The sequence below is a fragment of the Prunus mume genome, linkage group LG2 (genome assembly GCF_029339155.1).
Source record: "Prunus mume cultivar Tortuosa linkage group LG2, ASM2933915v1, whole genome shotgun sequence".
In the NCBI taxonomy this organism is placed as follows: domain Eukaryota; kingdom Viridiplantae; phylum Streptophyta; class Magnoliopsida; order Rosales; family Rosaceae; genus Prunus; species Prunus mume.
Window position 1 is genome coordinate 5,626,650 of NC_142699.1, and position 23,015 is coordinate 5,649,664.

Consider the following 23,015-nt stretch of genomic DNA (forward strand, 5'->3'; position numbering starts at 1 on the left):
GACGTTTTATAAATTTTAACTTTTTATTTTTATTTTTAATACAAAACGATATTTGGGGAGGAGAGTTTTCTCACACACGAAGGTGTCATGAGAGTACGAAATAGGATTCAAACTTGAGACTACTGGTCTACAAATCAATGCTATTTTCACTCGGTTTAAATTTTAACTTAAAGGAAGCCATGATAGATGAAACTTATTTCATCTATTAAACTGACCAAAATTTGAAATTGTCCTTAACTTGCTAATAACAAAATCAAACACAATGACCAAGATAATAAAATCGTACTATAATACAAATTAAAAAGAACATTAAAGTATGAACTAAGTTAAAATAAAAATAAAATAAAAGACGAATTAGATGAAAAGATTTATTGATATTATACTTTAAAAGTTGAAAATATCAAACTAGTTGTATTCATATTATAACACACGTGAACAAATTATGCCACGTGACCGTTTTACGGTACCATACAATAATTTCTTCATACCTTGAGAGATCATTTATTCTCAAAAGAGCCAACCTTTGAAGTTAGAACATGTTATGTGACTAGCCAAAACAAACCTACGCTAAAAGTAATGTCAATGTATAACCATTGAGATCTTCCTCCCTACATCCTTTTTGTCATCGCTTCCCCTGATTTCTTCAAAACCCTAGTTTCCATCCTCTTGGTTACAAGGCTGTCTCTCTGCATCAACTGGTTCCTACCCTCTCGTTTTTCATCAAACTTTAGACTGCGAAAACTGGGAGAGCTCAGAGTTAGGGAACTTAAGTACTCAATATCCCTCTCGAATGTTTCAGCTTGTAAGTGGCATGGTGGCTCCTCTTGGTCTTTCTTTTCCAACTCTTTCAAATCAATGTTGCATTCCAGATAATTAGCACCAGCCATTGCAAGAGCCTCAATGGAAGATGACATATTTTTGACTGCCTTCACAGAATTGGATGGAAGACAATTCTTCTCGGGAATCGAATCTAAGACCTAGGATACAGCAACAAATGTTCTTAACCAAGTTACACACCCTTGCATTTTTTATTGGAGGTTTAAATAGAGGTAATCTTAGTTGGAAACAAATTAAATTCCTAAACCAATATCTAGCAGATCTCTTTTGTTAACCAAACTAGGACTATTTTCTATTAGTTTTTTATTTTATTTTTTTGGTTTCGGGCAACCTAAAATAAAAGAAGCTTATATTTAACCTACTAATTTTCACTCAAGTTTTTTCTTGGACCGATAATTTCCTTCTAAGTCGACTATATCTTTCTGGTTTAGTTATGCACAATCTTTTCTTTCCTTTTCAAGGTTCTGAAAATACCAAAAATGCATTAGATTGTCCATTTGAAAAGATTACCAATTACATCTTACCACAGAGCCTCTTCACCACAACCTGCACAGTCATTTTTTGGGGTTCCGTCGTATTGTTTGGGCCTTTTTCCCAATTTATAAGGGCCCGTTTGGGAGAAGAGAGTTGAGGTGTCCAAATCCAAATCACTCTGTTTGGGCCTATTTTCAAGTGGATTTGGAAAATTTGATAGGCCAAGATGTAGGCTTTCAAATAGGAATTTGGGTGAGTTTGAGATCCAAACTCTCATTCTTGTCTCCCATCCCATCTCACTTGTCTATGATCTGAATCTTCTTTGATTTAACATCTTTGGTTGCAACTATTCTTCTGAGATAATTGTTGGTCTTGTTTGGTTGCTGAGAAAGAGTGGGAAAACAGAAAGAAAGTTTTGTAATTATTAATTTCTGTACTTTATAATTAAGTTTGTCTTCTCAATGACTCTTTCATTTCTAATTGTGCATTTGGATGAGTTACTGGGTTTTTTCAATTGAAATTCTAGCTTAAAATTGGGGAAAAACCTAACCCAACCACGAATTGGGGAAAATCAAATAGCAGATTTGACCTAATCAGAGCACAAGAACTGTTACTACACCAATTATACCATAACATTTTTTCACTATGTCCATGAACCAATTTTAGAGAACCCCAAGAAATGAAAAATAAAAAGACGTGAGTGATTAAAAAGGAAGATTCAAATGTTCCAAGCAAAGGGTAGCCAGAAAAGCAAGAAATGCATATCTGGGTTTAAGCCCCAAGACCATGGAGAATCAATTTATGCCTCCAGAACAAAGCCAACCAAGAAATTGATCAAAAGATCTTAACCCTTGCAGCCGAAAGAAGAGGCAATTACTGTAAAAAAGAACCAAGCAAAGACCCACCAAACAAAAATCATGGTTATTGCTAAACTAAACAGAGAAAATGAAGAGAAGAACGCAGAGAGTGACGGAGAGAAGCATTGCAGGGAGGGATACTGGAGGAGAGGTTAATTGTGTGTATATATAGGCTCGGCTTAAAACCCTAGCTACAATACAAGGGTTTCGCTATTGTAGACCGATATTGCGGTGTACTAGCATTTGCGAATTTGGTGGTGACTCTCTCTCCCTCCCTCCTGTTTTATACCATATTTGTATATTGTACCCCTGAATACTTTTACGAATTCACCTATTTGTTACATTTGGTATCTGAAAATGAAAAACCTTCTTTAAAAATTATTTCCCTTTTTTATTAAAATCAAGTGTTAGATTGAATTCTTGAATATGTTATTGTTTTTTTATCAGACTTTTTCTGATACAAGTACGGAGATGGTGTTTGAACTCAGGTGCAAGGAGACTGGTTCATTTCTTTGCTCAATTGGCCTAACGCACGTATAAGTACATATTCATAGATATGTTACCAATGTAATGGTTCTAATTAAATGGACGAATTAATCCTTTTTATTTCTTTCGAAAGTGACTAAATTCAAAATTCAATGTAAAACTCCCCCGCCTTGATGGCTGTGGCTAATTTTAAATTTTCAAAGTCTAAAAGATTTTATTTTTTTTTTTTTTCAACAAAAAACACTAGAAGTTAAAAGAAATTATTTAAGTTGAGTGGAATGAGAGGAATTTCAAATCAAAACAACAAACTTTTATTATTACTGGACTTCGATCATAACAAATGACTAGGTTTGGGAAGAACAAAGAATTGTATTATCCCAGCTAAAATCTCCACTGGTAAGCAATCTTCAACAAATTTGATACCGCAAAGGAAAAACCTGGTCCAAAACAAAATGCATTCCTCCAATCACAAACAGAAGCATGTCATCTACATAGCCGCTTGGTCATTTGAGTAAAGTAAAATGGCCACATATACATCAAACTAAATCACCTTCTCAAAGAATTCAAACAATATCAAACACCAGAACATAAATAAGAGCATAAATTTACAGTGAGAAGCATTCCACTATTTCTCCCTTCTTTTTCTTTGGCCAATTTCCATGCTGCATAACTCATTCAAGGTTTACCCCAACCAGGTATGTATTTGTTGTTGTTGTGTAATCCATTCATAAATCAGCCTTGCATGCGATGAAACTTGGATTATTGCTATATACTGCACCCAGAAAGCAATATGGTTTTACTGGTATCATCCCCTAAATCTAACAACAACGCAAGAAATATCATCTTTACTATCTCTTTTCAGTGCTTCAGCTGTTAGTTGCTTAGCTGCCTTCAGAGGGTCTTTACTCTTTCTTGCAATATCAACTGCCTCTTGATTATCCATGACCTAGATTATCACATACAGAAGAAAAAAAGTTATTGTCATGAAATTTGAAGCACGCTCCATTTAGGTGAATTCTTCCCCGGTTTTCTAGATTGCTAAAATAATTGGCACAATGCACCAAGGAGAAGAAAGATAAGGTAAAATGTTTCACCTTCCAAAGACCATCACTGGCAAGGATTAGAACATCAGTAGTATTGTCTACGAAGGTATCTTGTACGTCGGGATCTGATCGCAAATGTGACTTGAGGCTTTTGTCTCCAAAAGCACGAGAAACAGCCAGCTGCCCATTGACCCTAGGAACGTCTCCTGAAAATAAAAGTGTGTGATAGAAGTCAGTTCAATGAGAGGCTTAACATAAGCTCAATTGGTACCCTGTGTGGTTAAAGCTATAATACCAATGATAGATGCTGAATATTAATTAAGTAACATGAAAGACCCCATAATTGACACATGCAACTCACAGCTGCATCAGGAAAATATCTTAAGACTAAACGTTTTTTATACAAGATAACTTTCACTGGTTGTTTACTCATAATTAAAATTGAAAAGAGAAATCCTGATTTGTGGTCTAAATCCCACTTGAAGAGTTTTATTACCCTAAAATAAATAGGGAAGAGTTGGTGCATTGAAATCATGCTAGCTTCTTCTAAGCTTGCATCGCCATAACATCAGACAAACAGGCATGCAGACTGCTGAGACCAACTCCAGTAAACAAAGTATCAACAAACAAAGATGTCAATAGAAGGTAGATTCTCGAAAAAGGTCTTAGTTCGGATAAAAATCCCTTTTTATCTTGTGCAGTGTCATCCAATCCTTAGTTGGAAACTTGAAAAACCGGATGCCTGCCCAGTGCCGGAAGGTCAAGGAAGTTGGTGACCTGATGAGACATAGTTCATATATTCAACATAATTACGTATTTACAGCCAGAGGAATCATTACTGCATGGCATGGATGGGGAGGTCAAGGGTATCACGGCACTACAAAGGCCTCCAGTAAAAAGATTACTGTCTGCTAAAAGTCAGAGAGGAAGCTATATTCTAAAATCTGTTTAAAAAAATTGTTCAAACAACCTCTACAATTTGGACAATAAGGACCTGATCGAGAATTTCCTACTATTCTTCAGAAGTGCTCAAGTGATTCATAAGAAATTATCAAGTCTTTGGTACTCAGATGGCTAAACTTATGAATGGAATAAGGTTTCACTTCTTTCTCTCCCCCTTCGTATTTACTTATTTGGAAAACTTAAAGTTGCTAAAAGTCTTAAGTTCTTCTGGAGAATGCAATTCCTATGAAGTATAGCCAACACAAATTTGAATTAAATAACAGAAGTGCAGAAAACTAATCCAAAGGATCAGCAAAGTCATCCTCTAAGACAAAGTAAGCTGATCATAGTTCAACTCCTATCTGAATGCTGATATTTTCTTGCAAATAAAATAGTTTATCGTATTATTGCTTCTATCTATTTGGTGTAAGAACTGTTGAACAATTTCAATTGTTGAGAAAGCGACAAAAGTCTTGGAATTTATCTCTGTGGAAAACCCTTGCAGCACAAAACTAAAACCTACACGACATATTAACAATGAAGCACCACTTTAAAAAATAAAATAGTGAAAATTGATTACTCGTTCTTTTTCTTGAAAAACCAGTAATGTTCATTCAAAATGTTACAGTTTTACATGTGTATTTACGCATTGAATGAACTTTCTAAACATCATTGCTGTAAAATACCTGGCATGTTTGAGACAAAGCCACCTTTGTTTTCAATGCTGCCTCGTTCGGTATTGGGCTCATGGTCTATAGACATCTGTACTGCCTGACCACCCTTTGAAAGAACTGCCCGTGAATCTCCAACATTTGCCACCCATAATCGCTGACCGTTTAACAATATTGCAGTCACAGCAGTGGACCCACCACGCCCCAAGTCAGAACTATGAGAGAGAATTGCCTGGTCCGTCTGCTCATAGGCTTTTAGGATAGATCTGTTAGGGTCGACCCAAAACTCTTCCTGCAATATTTACATGAAAATTGTAAGAACACATCACTCCACAATTTCTATGCACCTAAACAAGACAAATAAATGGAACTATCTGAAATTAGCAGCTACCTCCTTAAGGATATTTGAAAACAAATGCTTCTGTAGATACGCAGGCACAGTGTCTCCCAAATGGCCATCATATATAGCAAACAATCCTAACTCATGTCCTTGGCTCCGAACAAACTTGGCAACATGATAATCCTCCATTGGATGATTAGCTTTTCCTTTTACCAGGCTGAAACCATACTTTACGAACCCATCGTGGCTTCTTCCCTTACCAGAGCCAGATGATGAACGTCCCCCATACTGCATAGAAAAATTATAAATAATACAACCTCAATCTTATACAGTTCATAGACAGGCAGCATTCAGAAGGAAACAATTGTTTTCAACTTTTTGCTTCGAAACATAAAAATTCAGTTTCTAGTCCATTTACCAGGTAAAGAATGAAATTTGAGTTTCATGCATTAAGGCAAGCATAGAAGAAAATCGAGCTTGAATCTATTTCTTTTTTAGAATTGCTCTCCTTCTTAAGTTTCTTTTAAGTACAATGAAACAAAACTCTATTATATGGCTGTGAGTAAAAACAATACACTTATTTTTAATACACCAAACCAAGAGAGCAGCCAGTTAGAAACATGTTGGTTCATTTTCGGTCCGAATGTGTTAGCTCAATTCAGAAGTTCAGCACAGCTATGGTAATTTTGTGGCCTAAGTATTCTCGTATTGAAGGCAACTGAATATCCCTTGCACCCAGCTTCAGAAATGCAGCAGAAGAAAGTAAATACTTGGCTTTAGCATCCTCAGTCAAGTAGAATACCCAAAACCACTTCAATTTACCAAATATTGCAAAGCAGTTCCTAAGATCATATCAGAAAACCAAAACACACAACATCGGTAGAGAACAGGAAAAGATGAAATAAATGAACAAAGAAGAATGAACGATCATGATACCCCTTAATCCCAAAAGAGCATATTAATCCAGCTGACCATAATAATTAATAAAACATAATTTTCAAATCCACCCGAAAGCTGATGGATATCCTACTAGAAAAATCAAGTGCATGAACAAAATTCCTCAATTGAATTACACATATAGTCCCACAAAATAATAAAAAAACCATGCTTTATAAGACTTATGATTGAGAAAATATACATCAAACAAGAAAAAAAAAACAAAATAAAATAAAAGGACTGCATATAAGGGGCATAAGAAGTGAAAAAACATGATCACCTGCGAGTAGGAACCGCTAAAACAGCATAACCTATCCATGAAAAAGGAAGTACTGGAGCTAAATCTTCAGCATCCACCTCTTGTAATCACCTCCAATCCAAATTCCAAACCAAACCCACCTTCCAAGATCAAAACTTGTTGCCTAAATTCTCAAACTGCACCATGAGAACCAATTTCAATCATTATAAACAAAGCAAGCAAAAACCTTTTTGAAAAAACAAAACAGCCCTAAAACCCACAAAGCCACTAAGGACAAAATCCACAAACGAGTAAAAACAGGAACTGGATACCCGGGAATTTGGTCTTACCATCCAATGAAAGCTAGAAAATGGCTTGGCTTTTGTTTATTTGGCGGTGCCCCTTTCTTCTTCTTCTTCTGATGACTTCGCACAAGCAATTGAATAAAAACAGAATGGTAATGATGACGAGTAATAAAGAAATAAAAGAGAGAACATTTGAAACCTTTTTCTTTAAAAAGAGAAAATAAAATAAAACAGGAGAAATTAAAGTTTATGCGAGCTTAGGAACTGTGTGATGATTTTATAACTGCTATCGTGGGAGTCTGGGAATGAATAATTAAATTATTATTTATTTATTTATTTACTTTATTTTAAAGGTCCTAAAGGAAACTGGAAAAGGATGCCATAAAACAGAGACTTCTTGGCTGTTGACTTTTTGCTGCCCCTACGCTTCTTCATTTTCAGTCCAGTCTGTTTCTTTTCTTTCTTCCTCTTCCTATGCTGCTTTTTCGTATTTTACTTCTTTTTTTTTTCACACACGCGGTTTTGTATTTGTCTTTTTCTAAGCACACGGTTTTGTATTTTGTACAAAATATTTGTACCTAAATACTCCAAGGAATATTTTGGGGTAGCTAAATACTACAAGGAAGACGCTTCAATATTCATCATTAGTATTTAACGCTTGCACGGCTGATGTTAGCAATACTCTAAAGTTTTATCACTTCACTATAAAAATTCATGATCATTAATTGTTTAATCAAAGTTCAATGGTTGATTTTCAAACTTGATTCAAATCACGATAACGTGCTTAAATCTTTAAAATTATTATCAAATATTGGATTTTGATTCGAAAATAATTGACCACCAAAACTTTTGATTATTGGGGACCAAGAATATGACTTAGTTCGACAAAAAAAAAATTACTTAGTATTATATTATAGGGTTATGTATGCATATGTTTGTATTTGTACTAGTGTTGTATTCAAATGAATGAATATCATATGGGATGTTTTTAGTGAACAGATATTCCTATGCACCAAAAGATTGAGTTTTCGATTGCCATTATCTTTCGGATATTTTTATTATTGCCATAATGGATTATACCGTTGTAATTAATTTAATTAAATTATAGGTTTTTTTTTTAATATAAACAATGATTTAAACTATAGGGGGAGGAGAGTTTTTCTCACACACACTACCACGAGTAATGGGAATTCGAATTTGAAACCACTATTCTGAAGTCAAGGGCCTTTTCTGCTGAGAGTTAGGCCTTGTTAGCAAGAAACAAATAATGATGCTTTCGAAAGAAGAAAAAGAGTCTCTTAATAAATTTTCAAGTGAGCCATCCGTGTCTTAGGTGAGAGTTGTTTGTTTCCAACTGCTATATACCAATTAGGGCAACAATTTTATTTTATTTTTTTGGGAGCAACCAATTAGGGCAACATTGCTAAGAAATGCAAAAGGGTTATTCTTTTTGGCAAACGAAAGGACCTTTTGACCATACATATTCTCCACTAGACTCTTGTTTTTTGAGAGAGAAAGAAATTCCACCTAACTACAAAGGTCAACGGTAGAGGATTTTGAATTAATATTCGTCCAAATACATGCCTTTTATTTCAGTAATAATATAATGTCTAATTTCTTATGGAATAAAAAGTTATTAATTAGAGCTTCTGCAGGCAGGCAGAGAAGATAATAAATTTTTAGAGACTATCGCAATCTTAAAACTCTTCACAATTTTTTGGGTGAGGGATCAATCACAATCTGTTTTTGACCCACAAAGGATCGCAATCTTTAATCAGCTTATCATACGGAGTCTGTTACTTCACGTTTTGCTGGCCACTAAAAACATACTTAATTGACTCACCCTTTGAAAAGACGGTAAATGTTTACTAGTTTCATAAGCACTTATTTAACTTTTTTTAAACCCTTTTTTTTTGTTTTTACCAAGTAACCAAAGATAATGAGTCTTGGAATTTCTTATTGTTTTCACAAGATTAATGATCTCGGGTTTGAACCCCAATGTCACATCCCCTCCCAAATTTTGACCAAAGAGTTATTAGAGCATTTCCAACCGATGTGTCAAACGTGCCGCATAGGCATCTAACAGTTAGAAATAACATCTCACATCATTCCAACCGATATGTCAAAGTTGATGTGGAATGAAGGCTGGAGGTTGAGATGTTATTTTTGACATCCCAAAAGCAAGATGTCAAATAAATATTTTTTTTTCTTTTTAATTAAAAATGAATCAACACTAAAATATAATAAAATAATAATTTAATTTGACATATCAGGTGGAGTGTAAAGCTGTGTAAGATATCAAATTGCCACATCAGACATCAAATTTAAATTTGATGTTTGGTATTTGACATCTCCCTTGTAGATGCTTATTATGCTTTTTTTTCTCTTTCTCAGATAGGTATATTACTCTGAAACATATATGTATGTACAAAATTTGTAGCTATACTGTTGGTATATTAATGTAACCAAAATAAAAGTTCAATCTCTAAGGATAACATTTTAGCTGCCCCTTTGTTTTGGTTTATGGGTAAAAGATGTAAAAGCGGAGGAAAAGAAGACATAAACATTACAATTCCAAATAGTTTAGAGGGAGTTTCACTCTTATGTCCAATATAGGGGCTCAAATTATAAAAAAAATTCATACATGAAATAGATATTAGAAGCACACCCAAAATCCATTTACAACGTAACAAAGAGGCTTTGAACTTCCTATAATTTACAAAACTGCCATCATGTCATGATATTTAGGTAGAGATATTTAGTTCTAAACTAGATATCTAGTTAGATATTTAATTTCGAGTTTAGAACCAAAGAAAAGTTGGAGCCTGATACAGGTCATGAGATGAAGCACATTGTCCAACATTATGAGCCGCAAAGTTGCAGTACCTGGCCATGCTAAAGCTCTTTTGATACATCATTTTCCAAACCAGAAGAAGAATCTTGATTTTCTATGGAATTAATTACTTGAATTTAGAATAACTTTGCAGCTTGGGTGATTGCTAAGAGAGCAGCCCTTGCTTCACCTAGAGTTGGATCAAATTTAATGGCAGCAACAAAGTTCATCTTGAACCAATATATAATTCAGTTGGAGGAGACCATTTAGAGGGAGAAACAGGTTTAAAATGTTTGAAGCAAACAGAATCTAACTTTGTCAATCAGATCATCTTAGAGGCTCATGGTCTTCTTGAACACTTGTTGAGAACAAACCACACAAGATAGAATAAAATTTATGCAGAAAAAGTAACAAATCAGCAGCTTCAGTGCTGTTAATTCCAAAAGCAAGATATGGAACTAGTAAAGATTTGATCCACTTTGAGATGGTGGCTGGTGCAAGTAACTAGACCCTAATTGGCCAGACTTGCAGCCACATTATAACTACACTGTGGCTGAGGCCCTGAAAGCCAATAACCTCAAAGCATGATTCTGATTTACCTTTTTACCTAATCACAAGAGGTAAATGGGGTCTATAAATGCCTTTTACAAATCACAAAGAGATACAGATCCAATCACTTGAGTTCTCATCCCAGCCTTCCACTTCCACACTGATGAAACAAGTTTGCAGACTAATTATCTACTTAACTTCCAGATTACCCTTTTGAGTAAACTTGATTTGTTCACAGCTTCCTGTCAGTTTTGGTCACATTGCATTTTCTTGGAGTATTTTATAAATATAAATATATAGTCAGTGGGAGTTTTTCAAAGTCCCGAAGAAAAATGGTTAATGGGATGCAGCATCTAATCTAATTTATTAAGCAAATCATCTTCATCATCCCATATAATAATCTTATAAGATAATAAATCAGAAATTCATGATCATTACTTTTTTCTTTTGTACTCAACAGGTTTGAGCTTTCATCTAGTGGTATATAGCTGCTTCATCTTGATCCCTCACCAAATCATTTGCATCTTTAAAGCTCCTAGGTAATATATTTGTGTTGACTTCTGCAGTGGTCCTGAATCTGATGCTTTTTCTACTAAGAAAAATGCAGGCTTTTGATGCTTCTTCCAGAGAAAAAAACAGTAAAAATTGGCCAATGGATGATCAATTATGAATTGGTAGGCTTTATGCCCTATTAAGACAGGCATAACCTCTACTATGAGCATCTCATGATTCTATATCGTTTGCTTCTTAGTATGGCACCAAAAGAGCCCATTAATGAGGTTCCCCCAGACCATGATTCACTTAATATTTTATGAGGCATTGTCTTTTCTCTCCACTTTTCCTACTTTTCAAATTCTTTTATTTATTTATCAATAAGATTCGAACTTCGAACCTCCTTCAACAAAGTGAAAACTGAATGCCACGAGACCAAATCATTTTGTGGTTACAAAGTAAAATTACAATATATCAAAAAGAAGTATATAGGTTATCTTTCAGCTGCATGGCAGCACCTCTCTATTTGTCCAACACACAGCCAATAAAATCTTCCCTTTTGATCGAAAGAAATAAATCTATTAACCTGAGCTGCAATGCAATACTTTTGTTTGCCTATCAAAACAAAAAATATCTGCAATATTCTTTAAACAATTAATGCTGGTCCAGGAAGTTCAATGATGTTAATTTAAAATTTGCAGCAATAAATTTATGTTGAATGCTATATATTAATTTTTGGTCAGAATTTAGGGTGTCAATTGGCAGCAAGGCATTGAATTTCCGAAAAACCTGGTGGTGACATCTGTTTGCTACATATTAAATTCTAGGAACGTCTGCATGTGATTATTGGTCCTAACATCATTAATCGTTAGTCAAATATATTGTTCTTGATCTAAATGAAGTAGGGTAGAGCAAAAATAGAACCTTTGTCGTAAATATTAAGATAAGTGCTTTATCATTAAAGTCAGAAGTTTTCGCTTAAATCTTCGTTAATAAGTTTCGTGTTAAAGTTTCATAGCTGATGTGTAGCAGTGGAGCTGCCAATATTGAATGAGACTCAATTCTGATTTAGTAATTTAGTAAATGAGACTCAATTCTGCAACCAAAACTAAGAACTTCTGCACAATTTGTTCAATTTGAAATTTTGCTTCACTAAGCCACAAACTTTGTCGCTTACTTCGTAATTATTCTTGGTAAAATTTTACAAATGAAATTCAAAGGTTGAATGGACACTTTGTTCCATGCAATGGAATTATAGGATATGACTCAATGAGCAAAATTACATTTCACCAAAAGGTAAAAAAAATCTAACTTTCTTCTCTTTTTTCTCTTCTTGTTAACTTGCTAGCTGATACTGATATGAGCCATTCACTGTTGCATTTGACCTAGTTCTTGAACATGACAGATACTTTTGTAATCGACAGATGGAAGCCCCACATCAAGTTTACTAGTTCTGATACCACCAAATTGATTCCCAAATACTAAAAACGTATGCTATTCAAATCAATTTCCAAAAACAAACAAGAAAAAAGATATTTAGTCCGGCTTCAATAGATTATGCACAACTACAAACCAAAACAATTCATGGCAAGAAAGTATGATATATAAAATTCCATAACATATATGGAAAATATCCTTGTGACAGTGCCGACAAACTCCTCCTTTTAATGCAAGAAATACTGCATATATGTGTAAGTGTTTGCTAGAGGTGGTCATCAAGTCAAGCTCAAGCTCTCTTACTTTTTGCAATGTCTAATTCATTTTCAATTTCTCCCCTAAACTTGTCTTGTCCACAGGACACACTGCTGTGCAAGAAGCAGGGGCAACTGGTACTCAGAAGAAACGTACCGTTAAGGCTGAAATTTCTACTTCAATCTTCCAAAGGGTAACTGACAATACATCCATTTTTGTGGTTAAATCCTTCTTTTGATTCAACAATTATTGTCCGTGAAAGTGGAGACTGAGTGTCACTAGGCCAAAAGATCGTTGGCTTTCACGACCATAATTGTTGTGATCAACTAACCAAGAGTTTTAATTCCCATTTTCACCATCTGGGATGTCTTTGTTTGTGTGAATAGATGATGGCAGAGCTTGTGGGCACATACATTCTTATATTTAGTGGCTGTGGGGCTGCTCTTGTCAACAATATACAATCTCTTAAAATTGTGGGCATAGCACTTGTATGGGGTCTTGCTTTTACGGCCACTGCATATGCAGTTGGGCATGTCTCTGGTGCCCATTTCAACCCTGCAGTTACCATTGCCTTGGCTGCTGGCCGCAGATTTCCATGCAGACATGTGAGACACTAACAACAAAGTTTGAGGGTTTCTTCATGAAATAACTTGTTTATAACATTTAACATAAAATGTTTTGCCTTTCCTTCTCTTAAAAACATAGTAAACTAACTTGTTCTGAAATGGAAAAGATAAAGATAGAGTCGATATGTGAAACGATGTCTCATGTTCTCATCTTAACTTACATCTCTGACTCGATCTTGACTATAACACGGCCTTAACATGGTAATGACATGTTAGTTTTCTAAATTTTTATTGGATATGTAAACGGATAAGTCTTTTAAAGAAACCCAAAATTATTTAAGGGTGTCTCTAAACATTTTCAATTGCAACTTGGTTAAAATATGCTTGGTATTGTTGTGTAGGTACCTATGTATATCATGTCACAGTTGTCGGCAGCAACCCTTGCAAGCCTGACCCTGAGGCTGTTGTTTAACGACCAAAACAACATTCAAGCAACCTTGACTCAGTTCTCTTATTCAACAACTTACGTACAAGCCCTCACCTGGGAATTTATAAGCACTTTTATATTGATGTTCACCATTTGTGGTGTTGCTACTGATGACAGAGCGGTAAAATCATCTACTTTGTAGGCTTTGAATTATAGAATTTCATCAACCCACCCAAAAATATGTTTTGCTAACCCCAACAAGATCATCTTCTCCCTTTCATTTTGGTGCAAGAAAATACTAACCCTATATGCTTGACTGTCAAAAACAGAGCAAAAATATCTCTGGAATTGCTATAGGTGCTGCTGCTGTGTTTACTGTTATGGTTGCTGGGTAATTAACTCCTCAGTAAAAATCTAATAACTGATCTATTACCATAGCTTTGCATTTTACCTTCATTGTTATAGCACTAGTCTGCTGAGTTTTGTGACATTTTTTATGCATTGGAATCTGCAGCCCTATCACTGGAGCTTCTATGAAGCCTGCCAGAAGTTTTGGCCCTGCTACTGTCGCTGGTATTTATGAGAATATTTGGGTCTATACTGCGGGCCCTATTCATGGAGCCATTGCCGCTACTATGGTGTACGGTGTTCTCAGGGTACCTACGCCGGTAGAATCTGATGACAGTGTTCTCCGGGCACCCACGTCTGTAAAATCTGATGAGAACGCCAGTGTCGTACACAATCCTGTTTACTCACGCAACGCTGATCTGATAGCCAGAACACTTGCACAAGTGTGAAGTTTAATGAGTGGTCTTGGCTATGCGCAAAATGTCACAAAATCACTCTGGTCATGCCAAATAAGATGTAGAACGATTCCTTATTTTTACTTTTAATAAGATTGCTCATATCCCCAATAGTAAAGAACTATCCCTATACTCACAGGCATATTCAATCGTGTAGTTAGTGGGTTGCATTAGGATGTAAAGATATTAGGGCAGATACTTAGTGGGTGCAATTTCCATAACAGATCAGTAAATTTCCAAACCTACAACAAAGTGTGGATACATAGCATACGTTATAAGTATCTGCTACCAATAGAATGAGAAAGCAAAAACCTGAGTTTGTTCAATGACTACATATCTCATTTCACTCTCTTCCTTTATAAGTACAACATTGCTATACAACAGAGCTGCATTATGGTAGAACAAGAAAAATGAAGAAGAAAAGGATAGCTAATAAGTTGCCTGTATTAATTAGAAAATATCACACACTGGGGGTCTACTGCTGTTTAAGGTCACTCGTGGCCAGGAGAACGGGTTGGAAGGTCAATGTGGAAGATATGTTCAGCTTCCCCAAATCCATTTGATGGCGTGCATCACTTCACCACACCACACTTTTTTTTTTCCTATTTGCATCTATATGTTTTACCTGTAAAAGAAGAAAAATAGGAGTGAAAATGAGACAGCCAGCGTACGAATATAAACATAAACTCTCAAACAAATAGGCATTCACTTAATGCTTTGTGATACATTGTTTTAGAATTTAACAACTCAAGAAATTTAAGTAATACACCAACAGACCCAATTCCATTTTGTGATATGTCTCAAAGCTAAGCTTCTTAACTGCTTTAGACAAGAGGAAGGTTTTAAAAAGTCTGCTTGGTGAATTGTTCAAAAGTTCTTACCCAGTTTGAGATAGCCGCCTCCAATTCATTATTTGGTGAGACTGTGGATGTCTTTGCAAGTAAGAACTTGTTCCAATGCTATTGTCATCACTCGCAAACTGCTCTGAGTAGCTAGAAGTTGAAGGAGACCAGACTGGAACTACACCTCCATCCCTCTCTCTCCTACTGCTACCGGAAGATTCTGCAGTGGAATCTTCAATAGCATGCTGCAGCCCTATTGCGGCATTTGGTTGTGGCAGAGTGTTGTTACGAATAGTCTGCAAAACCCCTTGGTTTAAAGTGTCTCTTCTTGGTTCTTGATTTACCATTTCATTCGTAGGCACTTCTCCTCTGGTTTCTTCCACCAAATTTCGAATATCCAATGAACTTTCTTCCTCTTCAACTCTCACCAAAGATGTAGTTATGCTTGGGACCATCTGATCTTCATACCTTCGAGTGGCAGGAAGGTTGTTCCTCACGGGTTCATAATTTTCCTCCATTTGTATGTCTTGAGGAAAGGCAATAGGGGTTGATTCAGAGGAATCTCCAAGCCCTTCTTCAGTTCCATTTTCAACAGCAGCTCTTGAAGCAGCTTCGTGCTGCCACATCTCTAATAATGCCTCTTGCAACCTGGTTTTCGCCGCATCTATTCCTACAATAGGGAGAGGGTAATTCGATCCTAATTCAATTCCAGCTGCTTGGAGTACAGATTCTGGTGCATTCCATGGGTGGTGTATCCATTCAGTTGGAAGTCTGGCAAGTTCAGGAAGCCACTTTCGCACATATTCTCCATTTGGGTCAAATTTGTAACCTTCAAACTGTAGAAATCAAATCAATATGAGATTTTTTATTACTGAAACTTGATCAACTAAGAGTGGTAATATTGCATTAATCCCCTCAAACAAAGAGGAGCATGAATCAATTATCAACTTTCATAACTGTATAAAAAATTGCGTCTGCACTCGTTACTTCAGACACAAATATAGCTAAAAGTGAAGAAACATTAAATAAACAAAGTTTTTCAACACAAGATTTTTGCAGGTTTTCATGTATGATTTAATAGTCCATGTGTGAAAACAACTCCACAATCTTCGTTTTTAATACTTTAAAGAGCAGCATGTCAATGTCCATAAAAAGCAAAAACCCCTATATATTGATGACCACCAATTACACTGCCCTTATAAACCTAGTAGCCACTACTGGTGGGGCCTTTCAGGTGAGGCATCGTATGGAGTGGAATCAAGGCAGAACTATGTCTCCCAGGCTTTTGAGAAATTGCTTCTTATGAACAGTCATGGGCACTGACAAACAAGGTGCACTAGATTCTATTCATTACTGATGACCCTTGATGAGGGACACTAGAATATCGAGCTGAAACTATATATCTAATATTTGAAAGCCAGAATTGCAACATATGAGTAGAAAAGCATGGATAAATTTTTTGCCTTGTAAAATTTAGAGCTGTGTGTGTATGTATGTGCAGAAGCACGGTCTAAAATTCAAGATAATCAGGCTCAACATTTGCACCTGTGGATTATCTATGCGGTCAAATTCACGACCATCGGGGATAGTACCAGATATATACTGCCAACCAAGAGCATCACTTTCAAGATCAGCATCTAAGAGTGTATCCCAGAAATACTTCATTCCCCACCTCCATGGAAGCTGCAGAACCTTTACAAAAAAACTAGAAACTACTACTCGTATACGATCATGCAGCCAGCCTGTGGCCCACAACTCTCTCATGCCAGCATCCACCAATGGATAGCCAGTTCTACCTTGCCTCCATGCCTTAAAATAGCTCTGATTTATAATCCAGGGGAAGAACTTTAGGTGCCCAAGAAGAGGTCTTTCGTGACTGTAGGGATGATTAAAACTAATGTATCTTGAATATTCCCTAAGACCAATAGACTTCAGAAACAAGTTCACACTCTCTTCACCAGCCTTGTTGCCTTCATTGGCCCAAAGAACCTGCTTGATGCGAACAAGATGAAATGCTTTCCTCACACTTACCTCCCCAAAATGCAAATGGGGAGAAAGTAATGATGTTGTGGCACCATCAGCCTTCCTGCGGTTTTGAGAGTACTCAAGTAATGGTCCATTTATAAATGTGGTCAGAGCCTTATCAGCGTTGCTCCACCCAGGTGACCATGCTCGAGCAAGAAGCGCATTGCTTCCCTTCTCTGATTCATCTTCAAAAACCAATGTATCAGAAGGGCACCTTGATGTGTCACCTGAAAAGTTCATGAACTTTCAAATGTTAATTTAATACATGAACTGAAAGGTGGTTCATGAAAGTATTACCTGAAATTCCTGTAGAAAAAGTACGCATACTGGAGGACATATATAAATATCATGAGGCCTATTCAAGGCAGTGACATGACTCCAGCACCAAAATATTTGTAGAAATATAAACAGGATGGGAAACAGGATGAGAAACAAGATGGGACATAAAATACAATAAGATGCTTGATGTGTATTGACATAGAGTACAGTTGAAGTACAAGAATAATTTGAATGCAAATAAACCTGATATAATTCTCTTAGGGGGGAGAAGCGGTGCATCTGGGTCATATGGCATGCTAAGGCATCTTCCCCAAAAAGCATCGAAGGTGGTGAACGGGCGACCATTGACATCATTAACATCCCATGGTTCGTAGAGCAAATCCGCATTAAAGGAACGCACAGCTATGCCTTGAGCAGTTAAAACCTCCTTGGCCCGGTGATCCCTAACCAGTGATATAGGATCTGAAATATGAAGATAGCACTAAGCATTAAATTGCAAAAGCTTTGTTACTTTGATTTCCTCAACCGTGTAATGGAAATACAAGAATTAACTAAATGAAGAACAGAAGGATCCTTAGACAGAACACACACGCTCTGTTCCTCGTAACTAAAAATGTTGATAGTTAAAAAATTCTTCTTTTTATACTTTAAAAAATTCAAATGGGCTTAATAAACAAATCATAACTGAATCTGTTCCCACTGTTGGTGAGAAAGGACCACTATACTACAAACAATCAAATAGCATTTTTTCCCCAATCAAGAAACCTCAACACTGTCAACAGCTACTGAATGGTAAATCACCCAAAACAGGAACATGGCAGGTAATTAATCAAATAATCAAACAATTCAGCCAGACATCAAAGCACCAACCTTTTTGAATTTGATAAGAAAACAAATTGAATTACTTTTCAACCAATACCACAGATTTACATGCCAAACCAATAAATTTATTGAACTAGCCCCAAACCCAGAAGAGGAGAGAAATTAAAAACGCCAATAGAAGTCAGAATCATCCCTATATTCAAGACACAAAAACCAGATCATTGAAAAAGAAGACATCTTAAAAACTATTGAAACAGATAAGAATTAAGAAAATTGGTTTAACAGATAAGAACTGACCATATAAGTGGTTGAAGAAGAGCTGAGTGGCACCAGTGGAAATAACAACCTCAAGAAGAGAAGAAACACTGTCAGTGGACCTCTTGGTGATGAGAGATGTGCCCAGACTTCTCAAAGAGGAATCAAGATGAGCCAAGCTGTGTTTGAGCCACCATCTTGACACCCTTCCAGGGTAATATGGGCCTTCTTCCTCAGGTGCCCAAATAAAGACACAAACCACACTTCCTGCTCTCACTCCAGCAGCTAAAGCTGGGTTATCTTCCACCCTCAGATCTCTCCTGAACCAGACTACACTGCATCCACCACCTGACATCCCCAAAAACTATTTCACCAACCAACAAAACCCAGCACAAGTATTTTCTATCTCAAGCTAATATACCATCTGACATATCCTTCTCTCTCTGTCTTTCTCTCTCTTTGAGCCAGGGGGGTTGTAATTAATCTTATCGTTTGCTCTGTTTCTCATACTTTAGAGTTTTATGAGGATGGGAATTTAGACCCAACAGGAAAAAAAAAGTTCATTTCTTTTTCAGGAGTGAAAGATTTGATTTTTGCCCTTATCTTTTACTTTTCTTTCTTATTTATTTATTCCTAATTTTTTGGATGAAATTCTCCCCCATGCAATTTTGGCTAGTTGCTACAAAAACGCCTTTTGGGCAGAGAGAGAGAGAGAGAGAGAGAGAGAGATGGGCTGGGGGGCTGAAGTGAGTGAATACGATTGGTTCGTGCCAAAATGGAGTGGGTGGTGTACCAGTTACAACAAATTGGTAGGCGAACTGCAGCCACAACTTTTATTTTCTATATTTTTATATTTCTCTTATCTCATTATGCAACAAAACAAATCCCCATCCACCTCTCTAGTTCCTTCAGGGTGGAAAATATTTCTAGCTTGCTCGGCGAATTTCTTTAATAAATTAATTTTTTTTAGATTCATATGCAACATGACATCGAAGATCTAGTCATTGAGTTGGAAACCTTGACTCATTCTTTGTTGAGAGAATCTTATATCCGGAAGTTAAAGTTTAGCATAATAATAATATTATGAATTTATTTCCATTGTCAATTAATTTTATATTGAATATTTTGAGAAAATATTATATCGGAGCGTTAAAGTTTAGCATATTAATAATGTTATGGATCTTTATTTTCATTGTCAGTTAATTTTAAATTGAATATTTTAATTTTCTTATATTCAGACATTACATTTAGCATAACAATAATGTTATGGATCTTTATTTCCAACATCATTTAATTTTATCATAGTAAAATTAAGAAAAGTATTTAAGTCGATTACTAACAACAACGTAAATTTATGAGTAAGTTATCGACATGGGAAATTGTTACATTATTCAACACGTCAAATACATACCAGAAAAAGAAATGTCTTGCTTAGTGTTTAATCACCATCATTTGTCATTTCAATTTGAATTGTCAAGCTTGCTTTATGCAGATAAGTTAAGCATAACTATGTCTCTAGTCTAATGCAACCAGTCTCAGTCATGATTTAGGGTTTTGCTACTTGGGGAGAGATTTTGTTTCTATAATTAATCATTTATCTTATTGTCTCAACTTGGGATTGCACAATTGGCAGCTTGGATTTTCGAAGGGGACATCTGGCATAGAGAGATAGGCATGCAGCATGCTGACTCTTTGCATTTTGGTTTTTTTCTCTTTAGGTGGGCTAGTCCTTTTTCTTTTTTTTTTTTTTTTTAATTCTTGATAAAGCTTATTCATATCATAGTGGTCAGATTCCATTCATGTGTCACTGTTGGAAGTGAATTGTGATGTGGCGCTCAAACAAATTCCATTTTCTAATGCATCATTTCCAACATTACATTTCTTGTTCTTGTTTTTTTCAATACAAAATTTAATGTATTTTATATTTTCTATAAATAGTTTTTAAATTTAATTTATGCACAATAAAATTTGTTGATAAATTTATGTATAGTTATTTTATTTATGTATTTATTAATTTAAACAATAGATAATTTGTTTAATTAATCGTTAGGTCAATCTCAAGGAAAAAAAAAACCACATGGCTGGTGAGATTCAATTTTTCTAATAATTTCCTTTAATTTTTAATTATATATTACTATTTTAATTCATAGAGACATTTTTACCCCTTAATTTTAACAATAAAATTGACAAACTTTAACGGTTGGACCGTTTTGATACCAAATGAAGAGTTGAAGGACCATTGAAATGAAAATTTTAATTGGGGGACCAAAATAATACTGGAGCAATAATTAGGGGACCATTTTGGTCAATAACCCATAAGCAAAATTATCTCTCCTTCTCCCTCCGGTTCGCCCTCCTTTCTTCCCTATTCACCTCCCTGTACATTTAGAGTGTCATAACTCATGAACTTCTTTTCATTAAGTTTGAAAGAAATTATGAAAATGAAAAGAAATAAAGGTAAAATAGTTCATTTCAATAAGTCATTGGGGTTAACTTAAGTGGTTCAGATAAGATTAGGTCAAGGTTTCATTCCCTCAATTGTAACAACAACAAAAAAGTTTCAATAATTCGGCAGACCAAATTGTCACTGAGTTTTTTTTTTTTTTTTTTGATGCGAAACAAAATAGTTTAGTACCCAAACTAACCCTAATTGAGTTTAAAAGTTTGCTCAAAATAAGCGAAGAACTTAGAAATAATAGATTGGACTTCAACAATAATGTTTTGTAGATAAGGTGTTTTTAACCTAAATCAATCTTGTCATAATCTCTATGCACAATGCAATACCACTAATCAGTTTGGGATGCCATTTTTAGCAGTGCGTAATAGGAATATTTATGCAAAATTTAAGCCCATTTTATGCCAAGCCATAAAATTTGAAGGTGGTGATTGGTGAGTGTCATTATTTTCCCGTACAGACTTTGAAATGAATTAAATTTAGACAAAATCGACGTGATGTGTATTGATGGTTTCTCCACACACTCACATGTCAAGTCATATTATTCATGTTCTACCAAACTCCCCGACTCCCATTTTTCAGTCCTTCTTTCCCTCTGCTAGTCTCGGCTCTGTTGATTTTGAATAATACCTAGAACAAGAAAAAAGAAGAAGGGTAATGTCTTGAATAAGAGACAGACACTTTAGAAATAACAAACTCAATTTGATTATGCTGTTAGCTATGGACGTGTATCCGTCATCTTGCACTCAAGTTTGATCTCCATTTTTTCATAAGTTATTTAAATAATCACTTTATATATATTTATTTATTTATATACGTGAAGTCTAAACACATATCATCTATGTTAAAGCCATTACATCGAATTAATTAGAAGTTCATACAAAATCCCCTTAAGCATGCATGTAGTCAAAACTAACTTTTTGGAACCCTTTTGTCAACCTCCCTAAATGGCTCTAACTATAACTAGGTTGTCTACAAAATTGAATGCCTCCGCCACCAAATTTATTATTATTTATTCAAAAAGGTCAAAAAATAAAACAGAAACTTGAACATGAGACCTGTTCTTGTATGAATCATCACAATTTGATTAGGGGACTGAATCCAATTAGGGATGGACGTGCTCTAAACAAATTACTTATGCAAGAAATTACAGAAAGAAAAAGAGAAAAGTCACGAAGTTGATGATGGATCAATAATTTAGAGCTTGATGCCTGCATCATGAAGGAGGAGGCGGCATTGGTGCTGAACAAGCACCACAGCAAAACTCCTCACCAATTACACCAATCTGTGTCCAAAAAGGAAAAACAAACTCTGGACAATGCCACCTTTTTGGCCCAAAATTAGTGCACATGTCATGTGTGCCCTAGCAGCTACTGACATGATATGATGATAGTCATGTTTGCAAGATCCCTTTTCATCTCTAACCTCTCTCTGTCTACCAACCAAGCATCAACGCATGTATCAACCAGAAATGGTTGATCTGCCATTCAATCATTGAAGAACATATTGGCTCGTGATTAGGGGTAACGGAATTGAAAGATTGGTTTGGTTAGTAACTTATTTATTGATTTGCCTATGGCCTTTACCAAAAATCTCAGTTTACTCCTTGACTTTGCAACTGGATTAATGTGCCTCATGTGCTTTTATCTCGTGTCCTATATGCCCTCTTCCGTAAATTTTCTCAATAAAACAATTAACTTGCTGATCTGAAAATATAACTATTAGCATGTGCAAAATTTCAACACCAGCACATTAATTTTGGATTTATTTCTTCTAATCACATGTGTTGAAAACAGAAAAAGTTACCACATTGATTTCTTCTAATCAGTGATGTTGGGGATGAGAC

General features: G+C 35.5%; 3 protein-coding genes across 5 annotated transcripts; 1 reads left to right on the forward strand and 2 right to left on the reverse strand.

Moving 5' to 3' along the window:
- Window positions 1-3,092: 3,092 nt before the first annotated feature.
- Window positions 3,093-7,455, reverse strand: LOC103319650 (putative protein phosphatase 2C 10). 2 transcript variants are annotated; one of them, XM_089046250.1, is made up of 7 exons: window positions 7,175-7,455; window positions 6,867-7,021; window positions 6,226-6,492; window positions 5,702-5,938; window positions 5,326-5,602; window positions 3,749-3,903; window positions 3,093-3,600 (listed from the first exon to the last, which is right to left on the reverse strand). In XM_089046250.1, exons 3-7 carry the CDS (start codon window positions 6,280-6,282, stop codon window positions 3,460-3,462), a joined length of 867 nt encoding a protein of 288 aa, XP_088902376.1. In that variant the 5' UTR covers window positions 6,283-6,492; window positions 6,867-7,021; window positions 7,175-7,455; the 3' UTR covers window positions 3,093-3,459. The 2 variants fall into 2 exon arrangements, with proteins under 2 accessions (XP_088902376.1, XP_008219439.1); XM_008221217.2 differs by lacking the exon at window positions 6,226-6,492 and having other exon boundaries at window positions 7,175-7,452.
- A 2,991-nt stretch (window positions 7,456-10,446) lies between these two features.
- LOC103319673 (nodulin-26-like) lies at window positions 10,447-14,531 on the forward strand. Its single transcript, XM_089047129.1, has 6 exons — window positions 10,447-10,462; window positions 12,800-12,888; window positions 13,082-13,300; window positions 13,663-13,869; window positions 14,018-14,079; window positions 14,203-14,531. Exons 1-6 carry the CDS (start codon window positions 10,447-10,449, stop codon window positions 14,483-14,485), a joined length of 876 nt encoding a protein of 291 aa, XP_088903255.1. The 3' UTR covers window positions 14,486-14,531.
- A 228-nt stretch (window positions 14,532-14,759) lies between these two features.
- CRY1 (cryptochrome 1) lies at window positions 14,760-19,411 on the reverse strand. Of its 2 annotated transcripts, XM_008221215.3 has the most exons (5): window positions 18,757-19,411; window positions 17,881-18,099; window positions 16,879-17,585; window positions 15,373-16,169; window positions 14,760-15,116 (listed from the first exon to the last, which is right to left on the reverse strand). In XM_008221215.3, exons 1-5 carry the CDS (start codon window positions 19,067-19,069, stop codon window positions 15,113-15,115), a joined length of 2,040 nt encoding a protein of 679 aa, XP_008219437.1. In that variant the 5' UTR covers window positions 19,070-19,411; the 3' UTR covers window positions 14,760-15,112. The 2 variants fall into 2 exon arrangements, with proteins under 2 accessions (XP_008219437.1, XP_008219438.1); XM_008221216.3 differs by lacking the exon at window positions 14,760-15,116 and having other exon boundaries at window positions 15,355-16,169.
- Between the last annotated feature and the right edge of the window lie 3,604 nt (window positions 19,412-23,015).

Excerpts from the sequence above, each read along its gene's own strand:
- LOC103319650 (XM_089046250.1), bottom strand. The coding sequence starts at position 6,282 with ATGAACCAACATGTTTCTAACTGGCTGCTCTCTTGGTTTGGTGTATTA. Across the intron at positions 5,939-6,225 it reads TTGGTGTATTAAAAATAAGT|TATGGGGGACGTTCATCATC; the intron begins GTATTGTTTTTA and ends TTTTCTATGCAG. Across the intron at positions 3,601-3,748 it reads CCAGTGATGGTCTTTGGAAG|GTCATGGATAATCAAGAGGC; the intron begins GTGAAACATTTT and ends GTGATAATCTAG.
- LOC103319673 (XM_089047129.1), top strand. Across the intron at positions 13,870-14,017 it reads TTGCTACTGATGACAGAGCG|AGCAAAAATATCTCTGGAAT; the intron begins GTAAAATCATCT and ends TGTCAAAAACAG. Across the intron at positions 14,080-14,202 it reads TTTACTGTTATGGTTGCTGG|CCCTATCACTGGAGCTTCTA; the intron begins GTAATTAACTCC and ends TGGAATCTGCAG.
- CRY1 (XM_008221215.3), bottom strand. The coding sequence starts at position 19,069 with ATGTCAGGTGGTGGATGCAGTGTAGTCTGGTTCAGGAGAGATCTGAGG. Across the intron at positions 18,100-18,756 it reads CTTCTTCAACCACTTATATG|ATCCTATATCACTGGTTAGG; the intron begins GTCAGTTCTTAT and ends TTCATATTTCAG. Across the intron at positions 16,170-16,878 it reads ACCGCATAGATAATCCACAG|TTTGAAGGTTACAAATTTGA; the intron begins GTGCAAATGTTG and ends TGATTTCTACAG.